At 41.1% G+C, this 15,338-nt stretch overlaps 2 protein-coding genes across 2 annotated transcripts; both read right to left on the minus strand.

The window, feature by feature from the left end:
* Window positions 1-212: 212 nt before the first annotated feature.
* Window positions 213-2,548, minus strand: LOC116212458 (probable pectate lyase 5). Its single transcript, XM_031547084.1, has 4 exons — window positions 2,230-2,548; window positions 1,379-2,122; window positions 1,091-1,229; window positions 213-705 (listed from the first exon to the last, which is right to left on the minus strand). The coding sequence occupies exons 1-4, from the start codon at window positions 2,352-2,354 to the stop codon at window positions 484-486; spliced, it is 1,230 nt and encodes a 409-aa protein (XP_031402944.1). The 5' UTR covers window positions 2,355-2,548; the 3' UTR covers window positions 213-483.
* Window positions 2,549-11,965: 9,417 nt separating this feature from the next.
* Window positions 11,966-14,519, minus strand: LOC116211997 (ultraviolet-B receptor UVR8-like). Its single transcript, XM_031546566.1, has 5 exons — window positions 14,232-14,519; window positions 13,774-14,123; window positions 13,147-13,557; window positions 12,522-12,891; window positions 11,966-12,301 (listed from the first exon to the last, which is right to left on the minus strand). The coding sequence occupies exons 1-5, from the start codon at window positions 14,472-14,474 to the stop codon at window positions 12,062-12,064; spliced, it is 1,614 nt and encodes a 537-aa protein (XP_031402426.1). The 5' UTR covers window positions 14,475-14,519; the 3' UTR covers window positions 11,966-12,061.
* Window positions 14,520-15,338: the final 819 nt, after the last annotated feature.

The raw sequence follows: 15,338 nt of genomic DNA on the forward strand, positions 1-15,338 counted from the left end.
ATTGTCTTCCATAATGCTCTTGCAATGGTGCCACACCCACAAGATTGCAACTGCCATTACACTAATGGTCCACACTCGATGTGATCCTTATGATCTATCGGTTACGAAGTTTAATTCTGTCTATGTCGATAGGTATGATACAATAGATTTCCATACATTTAGTCGGTTTTAGGAATATCATATGATCGTAAATCCTTTGGGGGCCTTCGCTATAGCAGGAAAATTCGGATAGGATCGATCAACGTTCATGCTCCAATTCCTCAATCTAATTTTATCGTATAACCCACTATGGTTCTTGGGCCACTGGGAAACAGAGCAGAAGGTAGGAACCAGAAAATATACAAAGGAAAATATTCCTAGTGTTCTATAATTACACTTGGCATCAAACACACATATGTATATATACATATATATATATATATATATGTATGCCTCCTTCTCTTAAGTCATTTAGTTTAGTTATAGATTGGTACATAGAATGGGCTAACATCGCCTTCCCTTCTTGCAACTCAGTGCACCGGCATTGCCTGTGATTGAACCCACCAACGAGGACGGCCTCGCCCCTAAGCTCGATGCCCTGGCATAGCTGGAAGACGCACCGGCCCCAGATGCTGTGAAGAAAGCGCCGTTCACCATCAGGTCCCCCTCTGACCTCCAGTTCCAGTTTCTCCACTCGCTTTCCGGCGCATCCTCATGCTTGGTCACCTGATATCATTTTTCACACGAGTTTTTGAACCGGGGAAAGAATCACGATCATGGAATTAACTATGGACGACTCGGGTGAGGGGTTAACACGCACTACGTGTATCACATCCATGTATGTCCAGCTAGCCCCCTCCATATAATGGGAAGAGGGTGCAATGAAGTGCACTCATATGGATATCGCTTTAATTAACATGAATACGAACTTGAAATCAACATGTTCTTTCGCAGGGCACCGCTTATCTTTCCGGGCCATAAGGTACAATACGAACTAAAAGAATTAATTAAAAAGTAAGGTTCATCGACCCGTTTATTAATTCGGGCCCGATTAACCTATATGGTCAATAATTATTAGATTTCTCTCTAAGTTCACCATAAGAATGCTTACCTCTTTGTCAAACTGACCATCTGGAGCAACAAATCTATTCCCTTGACTGTTGATGGTTGGAGAAGCACTGCCACCGATAGCATACATTTCCCAATGGGTGTAGTCGTTATTCACCACGTGAAAATACCCATGTCTGCATCTGCAATAGTTAGAAAAAAATAAAATAAAAACCGAAATGTCAATAAATAAGTTGAGATCAGCTTATAATCTTATCGGAAAAATTCAAAATAAAATTTGACACAATTGGAACAATACACGTAAAAGTATAGATAAATAGATCAATCTTACCTGGGCATCCTCTGCACCAATCCTTCACCAAAATGGTTAAAGGCAATGGTGATCTGCATGTTCTTATCCTGAGTGTAAGAGTCACTGTGCCCAAGCAGCATGACCTTGTCATGGTGAGTCAGGTAATTGTTCGAGATGGTGATCGCGGTCGAGCCATGGATGGTGTCGATAAGCCCATCCCTGCAGTTAGACAGCGAGCAATGGTCGACCCACACATGGGACCCCCCGAATATCGACACCCCATCTCCATCCGAGAGGGTCCGCCAACCATAGTGCTCGGGCGAGTCCCTCACGTACGTGTTCCCACCCTGCTTGCAGTCGTGAATGTTGAGGCCGTGGATTATGATGTTCGTCACGTACTGGATCGTGATGCAGGGGCCGCCCGCAATGTGCACACTCGCGCCCCGGCCGTCGATCGTCTTGAAGGAGTTCATGATGAGTTCCTCCTTGAGCTTGATCACCATGTCGCGAGCGAAGATGATCCACAGAGGCTCGTTCTGGATCACGGCGTACCTGAGGGTGCCTGGATTGGGGTTCACGGGGTCGTCATCACCAGGATCAGTGACCACGTAGATCTGCCCGTCCCGACCCCCGATTGCGTGCTTCCCAAACCCGATCGCACAGTCCGCCAGCCTTTGGCGGTTCCTCTCCCAGTCGGGGTCGCACCTCCAACAGTCGTCGATGGGGTTCCCAGTCCCACAGGAGAGGAATCCCAGCTTCCTCCTAGTAGCATTGACAATGCTCCTGCATAATTAAGGAATCCAAGCTATTACATGCTCATTTATCACTATAACCGAGCGGCAAAGGAACTACATTAGCAACTCGATGTGAATAAGCTGAGTTCTGCTTACTCATGTACTTCTCGGACGACTGATTCGGCATCTTGAACGGCCGAGGAAGGAACGAATGCGGGAGCTGCACCGACAATGTTGGGCAAGAGGAATACAAGGAGGACTAATTGATGCAACAATGCCATTACTCTCGGTCCTCTTCAAGACCTGCCTCGCCTAGAGACAGACTACGTCGGTCGAACAAAAGTACAATTCTGTGTGTGAGGAAGTTTGAGGCTAAGGACATGGAAATTTATAGAGGGCTGTGTGAGCCATTTAAAAAAAAGTACCCCATCAATTCCCGAACTGTTCACTAATTGGGCCCCTTTCGAGAGGGTCCCGCTCGGACCGACATTAAGGTTTTGGCGCTCTAACTCACTCTTAGGTTACGAGAAGAAGCCACAAGTCTAGGACATAACATAACCGACGATGGTAGCAGAGGGGATCCTGATCAGAGACGGATCCTGGATACGACATTGTGATCGGAAAACCCGAAGGTAGTACTCTTTTTTATGTATGTATGTATGTATGTATGTGTGTGTGTTATCTTAGATCATTTGGACAAATCAAAGCCCATTTACAATCACAAGCACACAGACCGACAGTTTCTTACAGTGTCTTGGCCCTGTTCGAGCTGTGTGTTGACAAGTGCACATACAAGTCTCTCTTCAGTTATTGCTGCCGCCAAATTCGGTTGGAAGTTTTGCTTAAATTTGGTTGATTTTCCACTTCCGAATTTCAGCTCTTTCCCCTTACTATTACTGGCTAGGCTCATACCTAGTTTGTCCCTCTACATTGATATTGTTTGTCCAATCGAGTGCCAACGGGTAATGAATTGCCTTATCTAGTACTGTATCACGTACTTCGGTGTTGTTCTGTTATTACTGCACAATCAAGATGCAAGAACACGTATCGAGTCGCTAGCATGGCGAACATGCCATTTATGATGAGGGGTCGAAACTGCTGCGGTCCTGAACCCTAACATTCTTGATATGGCCCCCCAGCCTTCGGTATCTAACACGTACAGTGAAATAAATGGGACATGAAGACGAAATGATAGATGCGGTTCCATATTTCTTACTTTCACACCATTTCCATTCTTGTTTTGAATATCTGACAAGCTTATAAATGCTAAAGAGCGAACCATATATTCATCTCCAATTTTAGATAAGAGATTACAAATTTCGGGTTTTTCTAGGAGGCAGTATCTTGTCAGGCCCCATTTATGTTTCTTCTTAGCTTGAAAATCATTCCGGTGAATTGAACGATAGAAGATTTTACGTTACATGCATGTAAATCTACGATTGATTGAAATTTATAAGAGAAGAGATCAAATAACATAGCATTTATTATGGCGGAGCAGATCTCCTATGGAATTTATTTTTTTGGCAGAATTTCTTATCCCCTCTTATTCTAAATAATCGTCTGATTTCCATATATTCTATGATATATGACTGACAAACTCTGCAGTCGAGGATGAAAGGAAAACTGTGAATAGGGTTAGCATGATAATTAAGGGGCACGACATCCTTGGTGAAATTTCAAATTCGAATGACCATAAAATACTATGCAAGAGAACTCTTTCTATTAGATCATCTACACTGTCTATGTAGCCAAACCGATTTATTCTCCGGACTTACCGAGTATTTACGTGGGTCATGAGAATTATTCCATCGTAAGTGCAGACAATCCTCAGTATAAAAAACTGAGAATTAATCTATAAAACAAGAAATAATGTTATTTTTGATGTTTTCAAAGTTAATGGCACATGGCATTAATCAGCAACTCCTTTTCTGATAATTATTTTTTTTAAAAAAAAAAGAAAAAAGCTCCTTTTTCTGACGTTAACGTAACAAGGGAAGGGAACTAACTGATGCCTCTTTCTATTCTCACCATTCTATATTTAGAAGATCCATCCATTGGAGGCTGTAGAAGTATCGATTGCTCGTATTCTTCGGTTTGCACTGATGTATCTCATTCTTCTTGCATGACTCGTGTGAGATACCGTGATCATCGATCCCAAGTCCTAATGTCCTTTCGGGTCTCTAAAGCAGCATATAATTCCCGAAGAGTCCCAACTAGCGGGCAATCTGATGTATTAAATCCACACAACTTTTGCATGGTCTTACAGGCCATGGTCAACTGTCCTTTTCGAGATATTCGATAGACTAGGATCACCCACTCTGATATCATTCATAACCTCAAGGGTCTCCATGGTATGCAAATAACTTGACCTGCACAGACATAAGAAAACGATCTGCTCTATAAACAATCACTAATTATTAGACTATAAGCATATCCAGACTCTTATATGACTGACAAAACCATCAATGCGATAACACGAGTATAGATCACTATAAATAGATTATTCTACTCGATGTCTTTATAGTTGCTCATCATATTCTAATAATTCATCGATACTTTCTGGTGTTATATCAATATCAATAATCATCAATAATCTAATCTAAAATCCACTCTCAATCATCAATGATTCATATTAATCGGGAAAGAGAGAGGAGAAGGGAAGAAGGCTCCACAGTCCACATTGCGAAGGGGAAGTGATCCGTACTATGCAGCCAACATGCTGACGTGGCAATTTCTCGCCGCATAGGTGTGGGCACGTTGGCACGTTCCCCCATGTGAGCTTTGTCCCCCCATAGATTCTCCCTGGCCGCACCAATCAAAACCCTCCAGGACCAATCCTAGCCCTCCATTGTCCGTGGATTGAAAGTCCTGCACCGTACGATGCCGTCTCTTTTCCGATTTGGGGCAGGCAAGGCAGATGGTGGGGTCACCAAGCTCGGGCTCCCAAGAGCACGAGACTTGCCATTTTCAAATTAATTTTGGGACCCTCGACATAATTTCCAAGCCCGCGCGAGCCGGAATGTTCGGAACTAATCACAATTAAGAATTTCAATGAGAGTCACTTAGTTATACTTGCGATCTGTGTTTTTGCTGTGGATATCGTATATTTCATAGTGCTTAGAGATGTTCAGCGTGCCGCTGCTCGGTATCTTCTTCCACTAGGCATGCCACACGGAAGATGAATGTCTGCCACAAGCCTAAGAGGTACATAGTCATGCAAGCAAAATTGTTACATCTGTATCAATCCACTACGTATGTAGGTCCTCGATCCACTATTTATATTCATGCAGCCACAAGCCTGCCGGATATGCAAAATGTAGGTCCTTTTTTAATAAGTTGCACTACAAATTGTCTTTGGTACTTAAATCCATCACATGGCGTAACCCCACCAATGAATGTGGACTTTCCTATCAATGATTTATAGTAAACCATAAAGTTAATATGATCAATGAATATGATATCTTTCTCAATATACATTACCGGGTCAACAAAATTGTTCTCAATATGTAACCCAATTCAAATTTTCCTTCCTTCTTTGGATTATAAAAGTGAATCATGAACCTATAAAAAAATAAAATTTAAATAAAAAGTATAAATAATCTCATTGATAAGAACCGAACCCTAAATCTCGTTGGCGGGTGGAAAATTCAAGTTTTTGGATTTTAAAAGAAAAAAGAGGTCGGTATATGGAAGTTGGGCATTTAATTGTGCCATTCTTTGTGGATTGCCTTTCTTTTTTGTTTTTTTATCCCCCACTTGCTCTTTTTTCTTTTTCCTTATTGCAATAGTTGCTTTCTCCTCAACAAACACATACACACACATCCATATCTATAATCTATAAATCTATAAATAAATCTAAAACTGTCGCTTTCCTTTTGCGTCGGATTAGCACACCTGTCCTCTTCTTTCTTTGCCATTTCAACCTTTTATTTTCTTCTTTGTTTAAGTTTAGCCACAAATTTTGATTGTTTTTCTTTTTGTCCCTTACTTTGATAACTTTTCGCATCCTTCAAAAAATTCTAAAATTAACAAGTTTTAACTATTTATACATTAATTAACTAAAACATGGCACATCCTACAACAATGAAAATATTGTTTTGATACTCACACACATAAAAATATTCTTTCTTCTAATTTTGTAGCTCTCACTATTTTACTCTTTTAAACATGCTATATAAAGTAAACACTTCCAATAAATAAAAACTATTTAGATAGATTTTTAACCACTTATTACTTGAAAAATATACTTTATCTTTCTTACGGTACATTACAAGCGGTCCATCTTAAATTCAGGGAGCCATGTGACTTGGCGGACATTACCTTCAAATGTTTGCTTTATTACAATTTTCTTTTAATTTCTATAATTTACCAAAATCTTTAATTTGTTGCATTTTTTCCTCTAATCTTACACTTTTAATTCAAATACATTCATCACTTTTTCTCTACTATTCATGTAAAAACTATTTAATCATTATTCTATAATTTCATATAATATTTTACATTTTCATCCTTATCTTATAATATCATTTAATTAAATTTCTCATTTATTTTTTTCTACATTCATGTATGTTCATAAAATTTAAAAGAATTTATAAGTTAGAGTGTTTATTCAGTTTTAAAATGAGTCATGCTATATTAATTTGTTAATATATTTTTCAATATTGCTTATATCCGTTCCATAATTCGATTGTACAAATATACTAATTGTTGATAAAAAGAGTTTTTGAAGACTCGCGGCGTAGCGCGGGTGCTCCTTCCTAGTATATATGTATTGGTGGCAGATGCAGCATCATTTACAATAATTGTGTACTGGAAAATTAAATCTATTGGCGTGCCCGAATAATTAAGCTAATAAGGTGACAAACTGACGCGTATGTGCTCCCAAAACAAATATAAGTGGCATTTTGCTATCATTTTGATCATTACTTCCTAAATGCGAAAAAAGCCATACAAAATTATCTTGTCAGACAAGGTAAAGTTAGAAATTATGAGCTCCTTTCAGAAAAAAGGAAAAAAGAGATTCTTCCGCTTTTTGCACAAGAAGAATAATTAAAGTGAGGAAAGAAGGGCGTGTGTTTCGCTTAAGGAATGTCTCAGGTTCGAATCTTTGTGAATATATAAAATTCACGCTGTGAGAGATTTACCCCTTAGTGGGCCGACTCAGCTTGACTAGATTAGATGAGATCTGACTGGGTTTCCGGATATCAGGATTCATATCGAAAAAAGTAAGGAAAGAATGGTATAGCATGGTGATGTCTGCCCTCATCTAATCATTAGTAAGTTTTAGATTAAATTTTTATGATGAGAATATCCGTATTTATTTATTATAATTATTGAAAATTTTATTTTATTATACTAAATTCATGGATTTTTTTTATCGAAAGAGAATAATTGAAGTACATTATAATTGGTCGTATATATAAGTACATATGTAGTTGCCACCGACGGAGTTTCAAGACGAGCTGAGGCTTCTCAGTTGTGAATGAATATATATACATGACAGCAGTCAGAAAGAAAGACGCGTGAGTGAGGGAGAATTCATTTTCGGCCTGTCCCGATCCGAAGGCCACGCACATATATAAAACATACAAATTGGAAAGATTAATAATTATATATGATGAGAACTGGACAGTGTTTTTGTGTAAGGGAATTTCTTCAGTACTTAAAATAATGTACGTTTTGTGCGCATTTATGAGAATCATGTGACCCGGGCAGAAGCTAGAAGAGAAAACATCCAGCTGCCCATTACTTTAAAAAAAGAAAAAACGAAAGAAGAAGAGAAAACCACGAGGTGTTATGTAGGGCGCGAACCTTATAGATGTACTTCATTATTGCGACAAAGTCAGTGTCGGAGCGAGGGCGCGTCTCAGGCTCAACCACCAATAGGTTAAGAGTATCTCGTGCTATCAGCAAATAGGAAAAAGAGAAATATCATTATAAGCAAATCATTATTGAGATGGAGGAATACTTATTGTGGACGTGGGAGCGAAAAGCTTCGTTGTCTCCATTCGTTCATTTAAGTGTTACAACGGTATATCATGCTGTAAGATATATGAAGTATTACGAGTTTCAGATTTTAAAGGAACCCGACTCGAAGATATGAGGCCGATGATGATGAGTGATAATGAAATGTGTCATGAAATTTGGTGCAATGGTAGCCCCTTAAGTTGCTTGTATGATCATGCATATCGTCCATGGCCATGGGCCAATAGTTCAAGCTAGGGAGGGAAAATGGGGATAAGGTTTTGCATGCATGATGGATGTCGTTGCAGAATTCTGCGGAAAACCATTGTCCTTTTTTTTTGAGAGCTGGTCATGCGTGCATGATATGTGTCTGGCTGGGGGTATGAATGAGAAAGAACAATGCATGGGCATGCATCCTTCACTGCAGAAGCCCATTTGAAGCTGCCCCATCCCATCTTCTTCTCCATCCATTTCATTTAATTTTTAACTGTTGAAGTTTCACGTTTTATATGACTTTTCTATACAGACATACATCATCTGAATTAGACTTCAAAAAAAAAAAAAATTCAAATCCTGCCCTAAAACAACTTTAGATTTCGGTTCTACTTGTTCCAAGTCACTCCACAAATTTCGTTGGAGAATAATCCTTAGTATACCAATAGTAACTGCTTATATGGCCGAGCTGACCTATCCTGTGGACTTGCAGGATATTTATGTAAATGACAGTAATTAATCGGACGAAATCTAAACCTCCCTCGTTATAAATATGGAAAAATTAGATAGTCCAAAAAGATGGTATTTCTTGACTTCAAACAGATGGGTCCTTAGTCGATATTATATATTATCTCAATGAGTTTTCTATTTTTTTGGGCTAAATTAATTTTCATTAGCTCTATATAATAATTAGATGAAAGCCCGTACCTACGTGTGAACTAGATTTATATAGGTTGAACTTAATACAACAGAATCATTATTCTGTTTACAATTTTATTACCTTTTTTTCTTCTCTCAAATAGGCATTTCCTTCCTTCTTTTTCTGGTTGATTTTTATCATCCATTGAAAAGTTTTGAGATAGAAATTGTGATTAGGGTATTTTTAAAGTGAAATTTTTTCCTTAGAATTTCAAAAGTTGATACTTAAAGGTCTGCTCATTATATATATCTAACTCATATCTTTCAGTGAGTTGACATTTTTCAAACTTTATCAGCGACATGACAATATATTGAAGATATATTTATCACATCTTTATTTGTAGGATTTGAAAGATCATGCAATAACCGATTTACTTTATCCTGTATGGCACGTTCTCAAATTTCGTCTTGTACAGATTTCAATTAAATTGTAGTCGACCAGGTACAATACACTAGAGGGGATCCAAGCTGCGGCCCCAACTCTACGTCTCTGCAAAAGACATTCATGGCCCAGCTATGCCGGCCAGCCAGCGGATGCCAACCGATGGGCCACTCATGCACCAATGTCCTGGAACCCCAAAGGCAAGGACCATTGGCTAAGTTGCCCCTCAACTCCTGGCTTAGCCCCCGCCACTAGGTAGGTTGTGCTCTAAGAGGGTGCTGGGGAAGTCTCGACAAGGTGTTGCGCAGTCGTCGAGTTCATCCTTGGAGTAGTTAGCAAGGAATCTTTCATGAGGTCCTCGAACTATGATAGACCATATGCTAGTAAACAAAGTAGTTTGCAGCACAGAGCAAATCTTTCAAGGGGCCGATTGACTTAAAGATGCCGGGAAATCTGCTGCTATGATCGAAGCCAAGGTATCAGCAAGTCCTGGTCTCTCCTTCAAAACAGCCTGCTAGTGAAACTGCCTGTATAGAAACGTTCTTGTCAAATTGGGCGGGGGAAGATCACCTTATGCTGAATCAACCAAGGCCATTACCGGTTTCCCACTCGATTTCTGCAGGACGAACACCAACCCGACTCTTATAGACAGTTTGGGTCGTGAAATATAATTCATTCTTGAAGAAACTGTCACTGTCATCCCTCTACTTTCACCGAGTGACGACTTAAGTCCCTCGTCGATTTTTACCATCAATTTGGCTTACACGTTGGGGTTCCGTCGATCAATTTGGTCAATGCCGTCAATGCCACTAACGGATGTCTGATGTGGCTGCCTTGTTGGACAAAACGGCGTCAAAAAATAATTTTTTAATCTAAATTTCCAAAAGACGTCGTTTTGACAAAATTTTGAAAAAATTAAGTATTACCGTTATTATTTTTTTATGTTTCTTTTACGTTGAAGGAAGTGGAAACAGTTACTCATCCTTTTACTTTCCTCGAGCCACCACTTTAGTCCCTCATTAATTTTTGCCACCAATTTGGCCCAAACACACGGCTTCATCACCTCGACGACTTCCTCCCATCTCTTTCGGCAGGGCTCTGACCAAGCCCTCCTCTCTCTCTCTCTCTCTCTCTCTCTCTCTCTCTCTCTTAACCACCAGGTTCGGTTCCACCCAGTATATCGCCGCCACAATGGACTCTGTAGCTTTGAGCTAGCTCCCAATCAATGGTTTTTGGGGGAAGTCGATGATTCATGAATCATCCATTCAAATATATTCATGGATTGGAAAAAAATTTCATTGACAGAAAGAAAAATGCAGGATATTACTCCCAGCGACATTCATTAGAGTTGTGAATAGGGTATTGCGCCCCTTTCTTGATGATTTCATGGTTGTTTAGTTTGGAAATTAGTTGCTATGTGGGGGGCTATTATAGAAGAACAGTATGATCTTGGACTGGCCCACTTCAGAAACGACGGTGACGAAGGTTACCGGGAAAGGATGTACCCTTTGTAAAATAGGAGGCATTGTTACTGCGCATACCAGGAAGCTCTTAACAGAGCCTACCTCGGAGTTGGGCAGAGGGATAACTGAATTAGAGGAAAGCATAGCGCTAGGTTCGAGGAAGCTTGGACTGGACCCCTGGTTCAGCCTCGTGTCCAGCTTTAACGACTAGCCTCAATTTCCCTTACCTGAGATCTATAGCGAGCTTCAGGTCGCATCTTCAATCCCTTTCTGGCGTTCCTCTATTGTAGTAGCTCAGCCACAGACCCCTTTGAGCAGCCGCCTCCTCTCCAACGAGCTGATGCATTTCTTCCTTCGATCAACAGCATCGCTCTCAGTGAAAGAGTAAAAACAAAGGGATTCGGGAAGGGGGGGGGGGGGGGGGGGGGAAGATTGGTTGGGTCCTCCCCGACCGGCCGCTGCCCCCTTGATAGACGGAACCCTAACGTTTGGGTCAAATTGGCGGCAAAAATTGATGAAGGACTAAAGTGGTGGCTCAAGAAAAGTAGAAGGATGACAATGATTGTTTGCACTTCCTTCAACATAAAAGAAATATAAAAAAATAATAACGATAATAATAATTTTTTTAAAAAAATTGTCAAAACGATGTCGTTTTGGAAATTCAGGTTAAAAAATTATTTTTTTGATACTGTTTTGTCTAACAAAGCAACCACATCAAACATCCATTAGTGGCATTGACGGCATGAACCAAATTGATTGAAAGAACCCCAACGTGTAAGCCAAATCGATGACAAAAATTAATGAGGAACTTAAGTGATGACTTGATGAAAATAAAGAAATAACAGTGATAGTTTAATCTTCATTCTTACATCCAAACTATGCATGAACCTCCAGGAAAAAGCCCATAGCCGAAGAAAGCTCCTGGCGATCAACATCCAATCCTAATCTTATGAACCCCCCCAAACCAAAAAAAAAAAAAAGAAGAGAGAGAAAAAAAGAAAAGGGTCAACCCCGTTGACCATCTGATACGGGTCCGACCTGAACTGAAGTGCCGGGTCCCACAAAGAACCAGATCTGTAGGATTCCTTTTCCTTGGCACCAACAACAACAACAATAATAATAATAATAATAAATGATATATGCAATTCAGCAATTAAATAGCCACTCTCCTTCGAAGTTCCATATTCGTTGTCCTGATCATCTATGCATAATCTACCAATGAAAAGAAAAGCAATCCTAAATTAGAGGACAAATAATTGGGGTTCTTCTAACTTAGATCGATATTCACTCGTTTTGGCTGCGTCCGTCGACTCTGTCCGCTCGGAAGCTTAGTCCCCAGCTGGCCTTTGTCTCCCATGCCAAAGGCATATATCTTCCCCGACTCTGTCAGGGCAATAGTATGCCCGTGCGTCCTAAAGTTGTTCGTCGGGCTTATCTGCACAATCCGCTCATGCAACTCCTTCTGAGTCAGAGACGTCACCAACCTGGGCTTCACCACAAAGTTGTCCTGCATTTCCTGCACAAAATGAGATCAAACCCGGTTGATTTCAGCCCGACTGATCGTGGAAATCCTGGAACAGTCCTAGTGCACTATATATATATATTTTTGAACAGCATAGAAAGTATGGTAACAAGTAACCCGGTGGAAGGCCTGGAAATTTAACGCATCTTCCTAGCAAGAAAACATCAACAGAGAAACCCTAAAGACGGACCTCTCCATCAACAACGTCATGGCCGAGATTACCCCAGTGTAGAGCCCCAAATGAGTAGATATCACCATTGTCGAGCACCACAAAGGTGGTGTGCTCTCCTGTAGCTATATGTACAGCCTTGCCATCTCCGAATCCTTCAACGACTTTAGGGACAATCTGGTACGCTTGGATGCCATGCCCTAGGCAGCCACAGGAGCCCCATCCCCATGTGCAGACACGACCATCATGGCCCAAGACAGCAGCATGCCATGTCCCAGCCGATATAGCCATAGGCTGCAGGTTCAAGGTCATCTGAAATTGCGTGATTAGCCGGGGCTGCTTCTCACTGCCTGTTGAGCCATGACCGAGCTTTCCGCCTTGGCCACACCCAACAGAATACACTGACCTGGTAAAAAATACATGTATGTTCAATCACATATCTAATTCAACGTTATGCTCCATCCAGCCAGGGCGTCATGTCAAATTCAAACTTCTAATCAATTGGCCTAGTTCCTACGGATTATAACATGCAAAATGCTGGACCGACAAAGTTCCAAAAAGTTATGAATCTTGAGTCTCTAAACAAATGAAACCGTATGGCATCAATGTCGAACTTCCACTTAGTAAGTGAATGGAATGGGATTCAGAAGAAAAAGCTTACATGCCACTAGGCTGAAAAGCCAAAGCAAGAAGGTAACAATGTCCTGCTGCAATCTGAACTACTGGAACATTCTCTAATGCTCCGTTCAGAGGGTGCGGTTCCATATCGTTAGGATCAGTGAGGTGCCCGAGCTTTTCCTCTTTGCCCCAACAGAAGGTGTAGACCCTGCCCTCCCTCGATAAAACAGCCATAAAGAGTTCTCCTGTAACTGCTTGAACCACAAATACTCCCTTTAACGACTCCATGAGTGTTGGCATTGCGATCGATTTCGACCTTTCCACCTGATCATGTTCATCCCCACGTTCCCTGAGCTTGTCCTTCCCAAAAGCATACACCTGACCTGAATCACTTACCAGCATTGTCTTCTCAGCACCAGCTGCCGCTTGGATGATCCGGATGCCCTTCAGAGAGCTGCAACACAGTGCAGCTCCATCAGCTGGTCTTCCAACCTAATCTACGAATACGGAAGATAAACTCACTTTGGAAAAGGAAAATTTTTCCTGTATCCGCTCCGCATTCAAATATCGCTTATTTAAAAGTATGTATCAAGCTGCTATGGACCCTTTCAAATATTATTAATTTCTGAAGACTGACTGCACATATATATATATATATATATATATCAACCTGATCTGCCGAGGCTGCCATTCGTTATCGGTTGTGGAGTGCCCTAACTGTCCTGAGCAGTTGAGCCCGAAAGTGTAGACATCTCCTCCGGATGTGACTACAACGCTGTGACAGCCACCAGCAGTCACCTGCGACTTCTCCCTCCTATAACATCCTTCTCCAGCTAACAAGAATTTCAGGACGAGTTTCCACGAGCCGCCGCACCTCTCCTTCAATGCTTCCCGTTCTTGGGGCTTCATAGGCTTAAATATTGCTCTCTTCTGGCACATTTCCAGTGCTGCAACCTCAGACATTGACAGTTCTAATTCAGGTATCAGGTTCATAGGCCGCCTAAAGAAGGAACAGGTTGCCTGCAAGAGCCACAAATGTTTGAGATCATTTGGAGGCACCGTGGTAATCATAGTTCCATCAATTAGGTTCAGTCTGCGATACAATATGTTAAAAGTAGTAGGGCTTGCCTCTAACTTTGCCAGATCAACAGGGTCGAGATTGCACGACGTGAGAATGTGGAGAACCATGGTGGGGACAGAGGCCAATGGGAATTCACCCGGCGAAGGATCCCCAAGGCAGTGGCGAGTCTCCCGTTGAGACTCTGGCGAAGGTGGACGGGCAGCATCAGGAACCAGCTGGTCGGGAATGTTATTGAACTGAACGTTTGGAGCCTCACTCATGGTCACGTCCATTGAGCCCTGTGGGACCATTGGGCAGTCGCCAAACTTCTTCTGAGAGGATTTTAAATACTTGAATGCTCTGCGTAAAAATTTCAGACAGGAGACAACTTCAGCTACATTTTCACCCATTCCTGCGCTATAAAGCACAATCAACTTGAAGGAACTGTCTGTGGCAGAGAGATATTCCTCAAAATACAACGTTTCATCAACAATCCTCAGGTCCAAGAACTGCATAATAAAAGCATAAACCCGCTTAAAAGTACTGATTAAGCTCATCGATAGAATGGCCAAACACGAAAAAGATGTCCCAAAAGTAGCAAATCATTATTCATCAAAACAGCATCATTAATCACACTTCTCCATCCACCAGACACACCAAGTCAACGACTTTTGACATACGACATATCCAGTTGGCAAAATAGTAAGAAGCAGGCAATGAAAGGAGGCAAGACATAAATCGACCGAAGAACAGGACAGTTCAGGACCTCAATACCGTAGCAGGAGCAGTGTGATCATCGGACGTTTATATTACAATGATCACCAACCGATCATATCAGTATATTTAAGGATGTAGAGAGCGCAAGTCAACAAGACCCACCGATGCTCGATGAACCCCAGTAGCGTTCATCAGCCAAAATGCCTGGGAGGATCTTTAGGATGATCTTCTAGAGAGAAAAGGGGGATATTATTCTACTGATGCCCGATTTACTTACCTATTTTTTGCACTACGCTAGTAGTCCGAAAGCCCAATGGGCTTCAACTAATCCACACTCGAGCTAGATCGACTCAATAATGGATAAATTTTTTTGAATCATAAATTTTCTCCCATTTCAAGATTCAAATTTGTGTTTTTAATTACTTAAGAAAAAGAGGTGAGGAACTAGAAGAACCAAC

The sequence above is a fragment of the Punica granatum genome, chromosome 6 (genome assembly GCF_007655135.1).
Source record: "Punica granatum isolate Tunisia-2019 chromosome 6, ASM765513v2, whole genome shotgun sequence".
NCBI lineage: Eukaryota > Viridiplantae > Streptophyta > Magnoliopsida > Myrtales > Lythraceae > Punica > Punica granatum.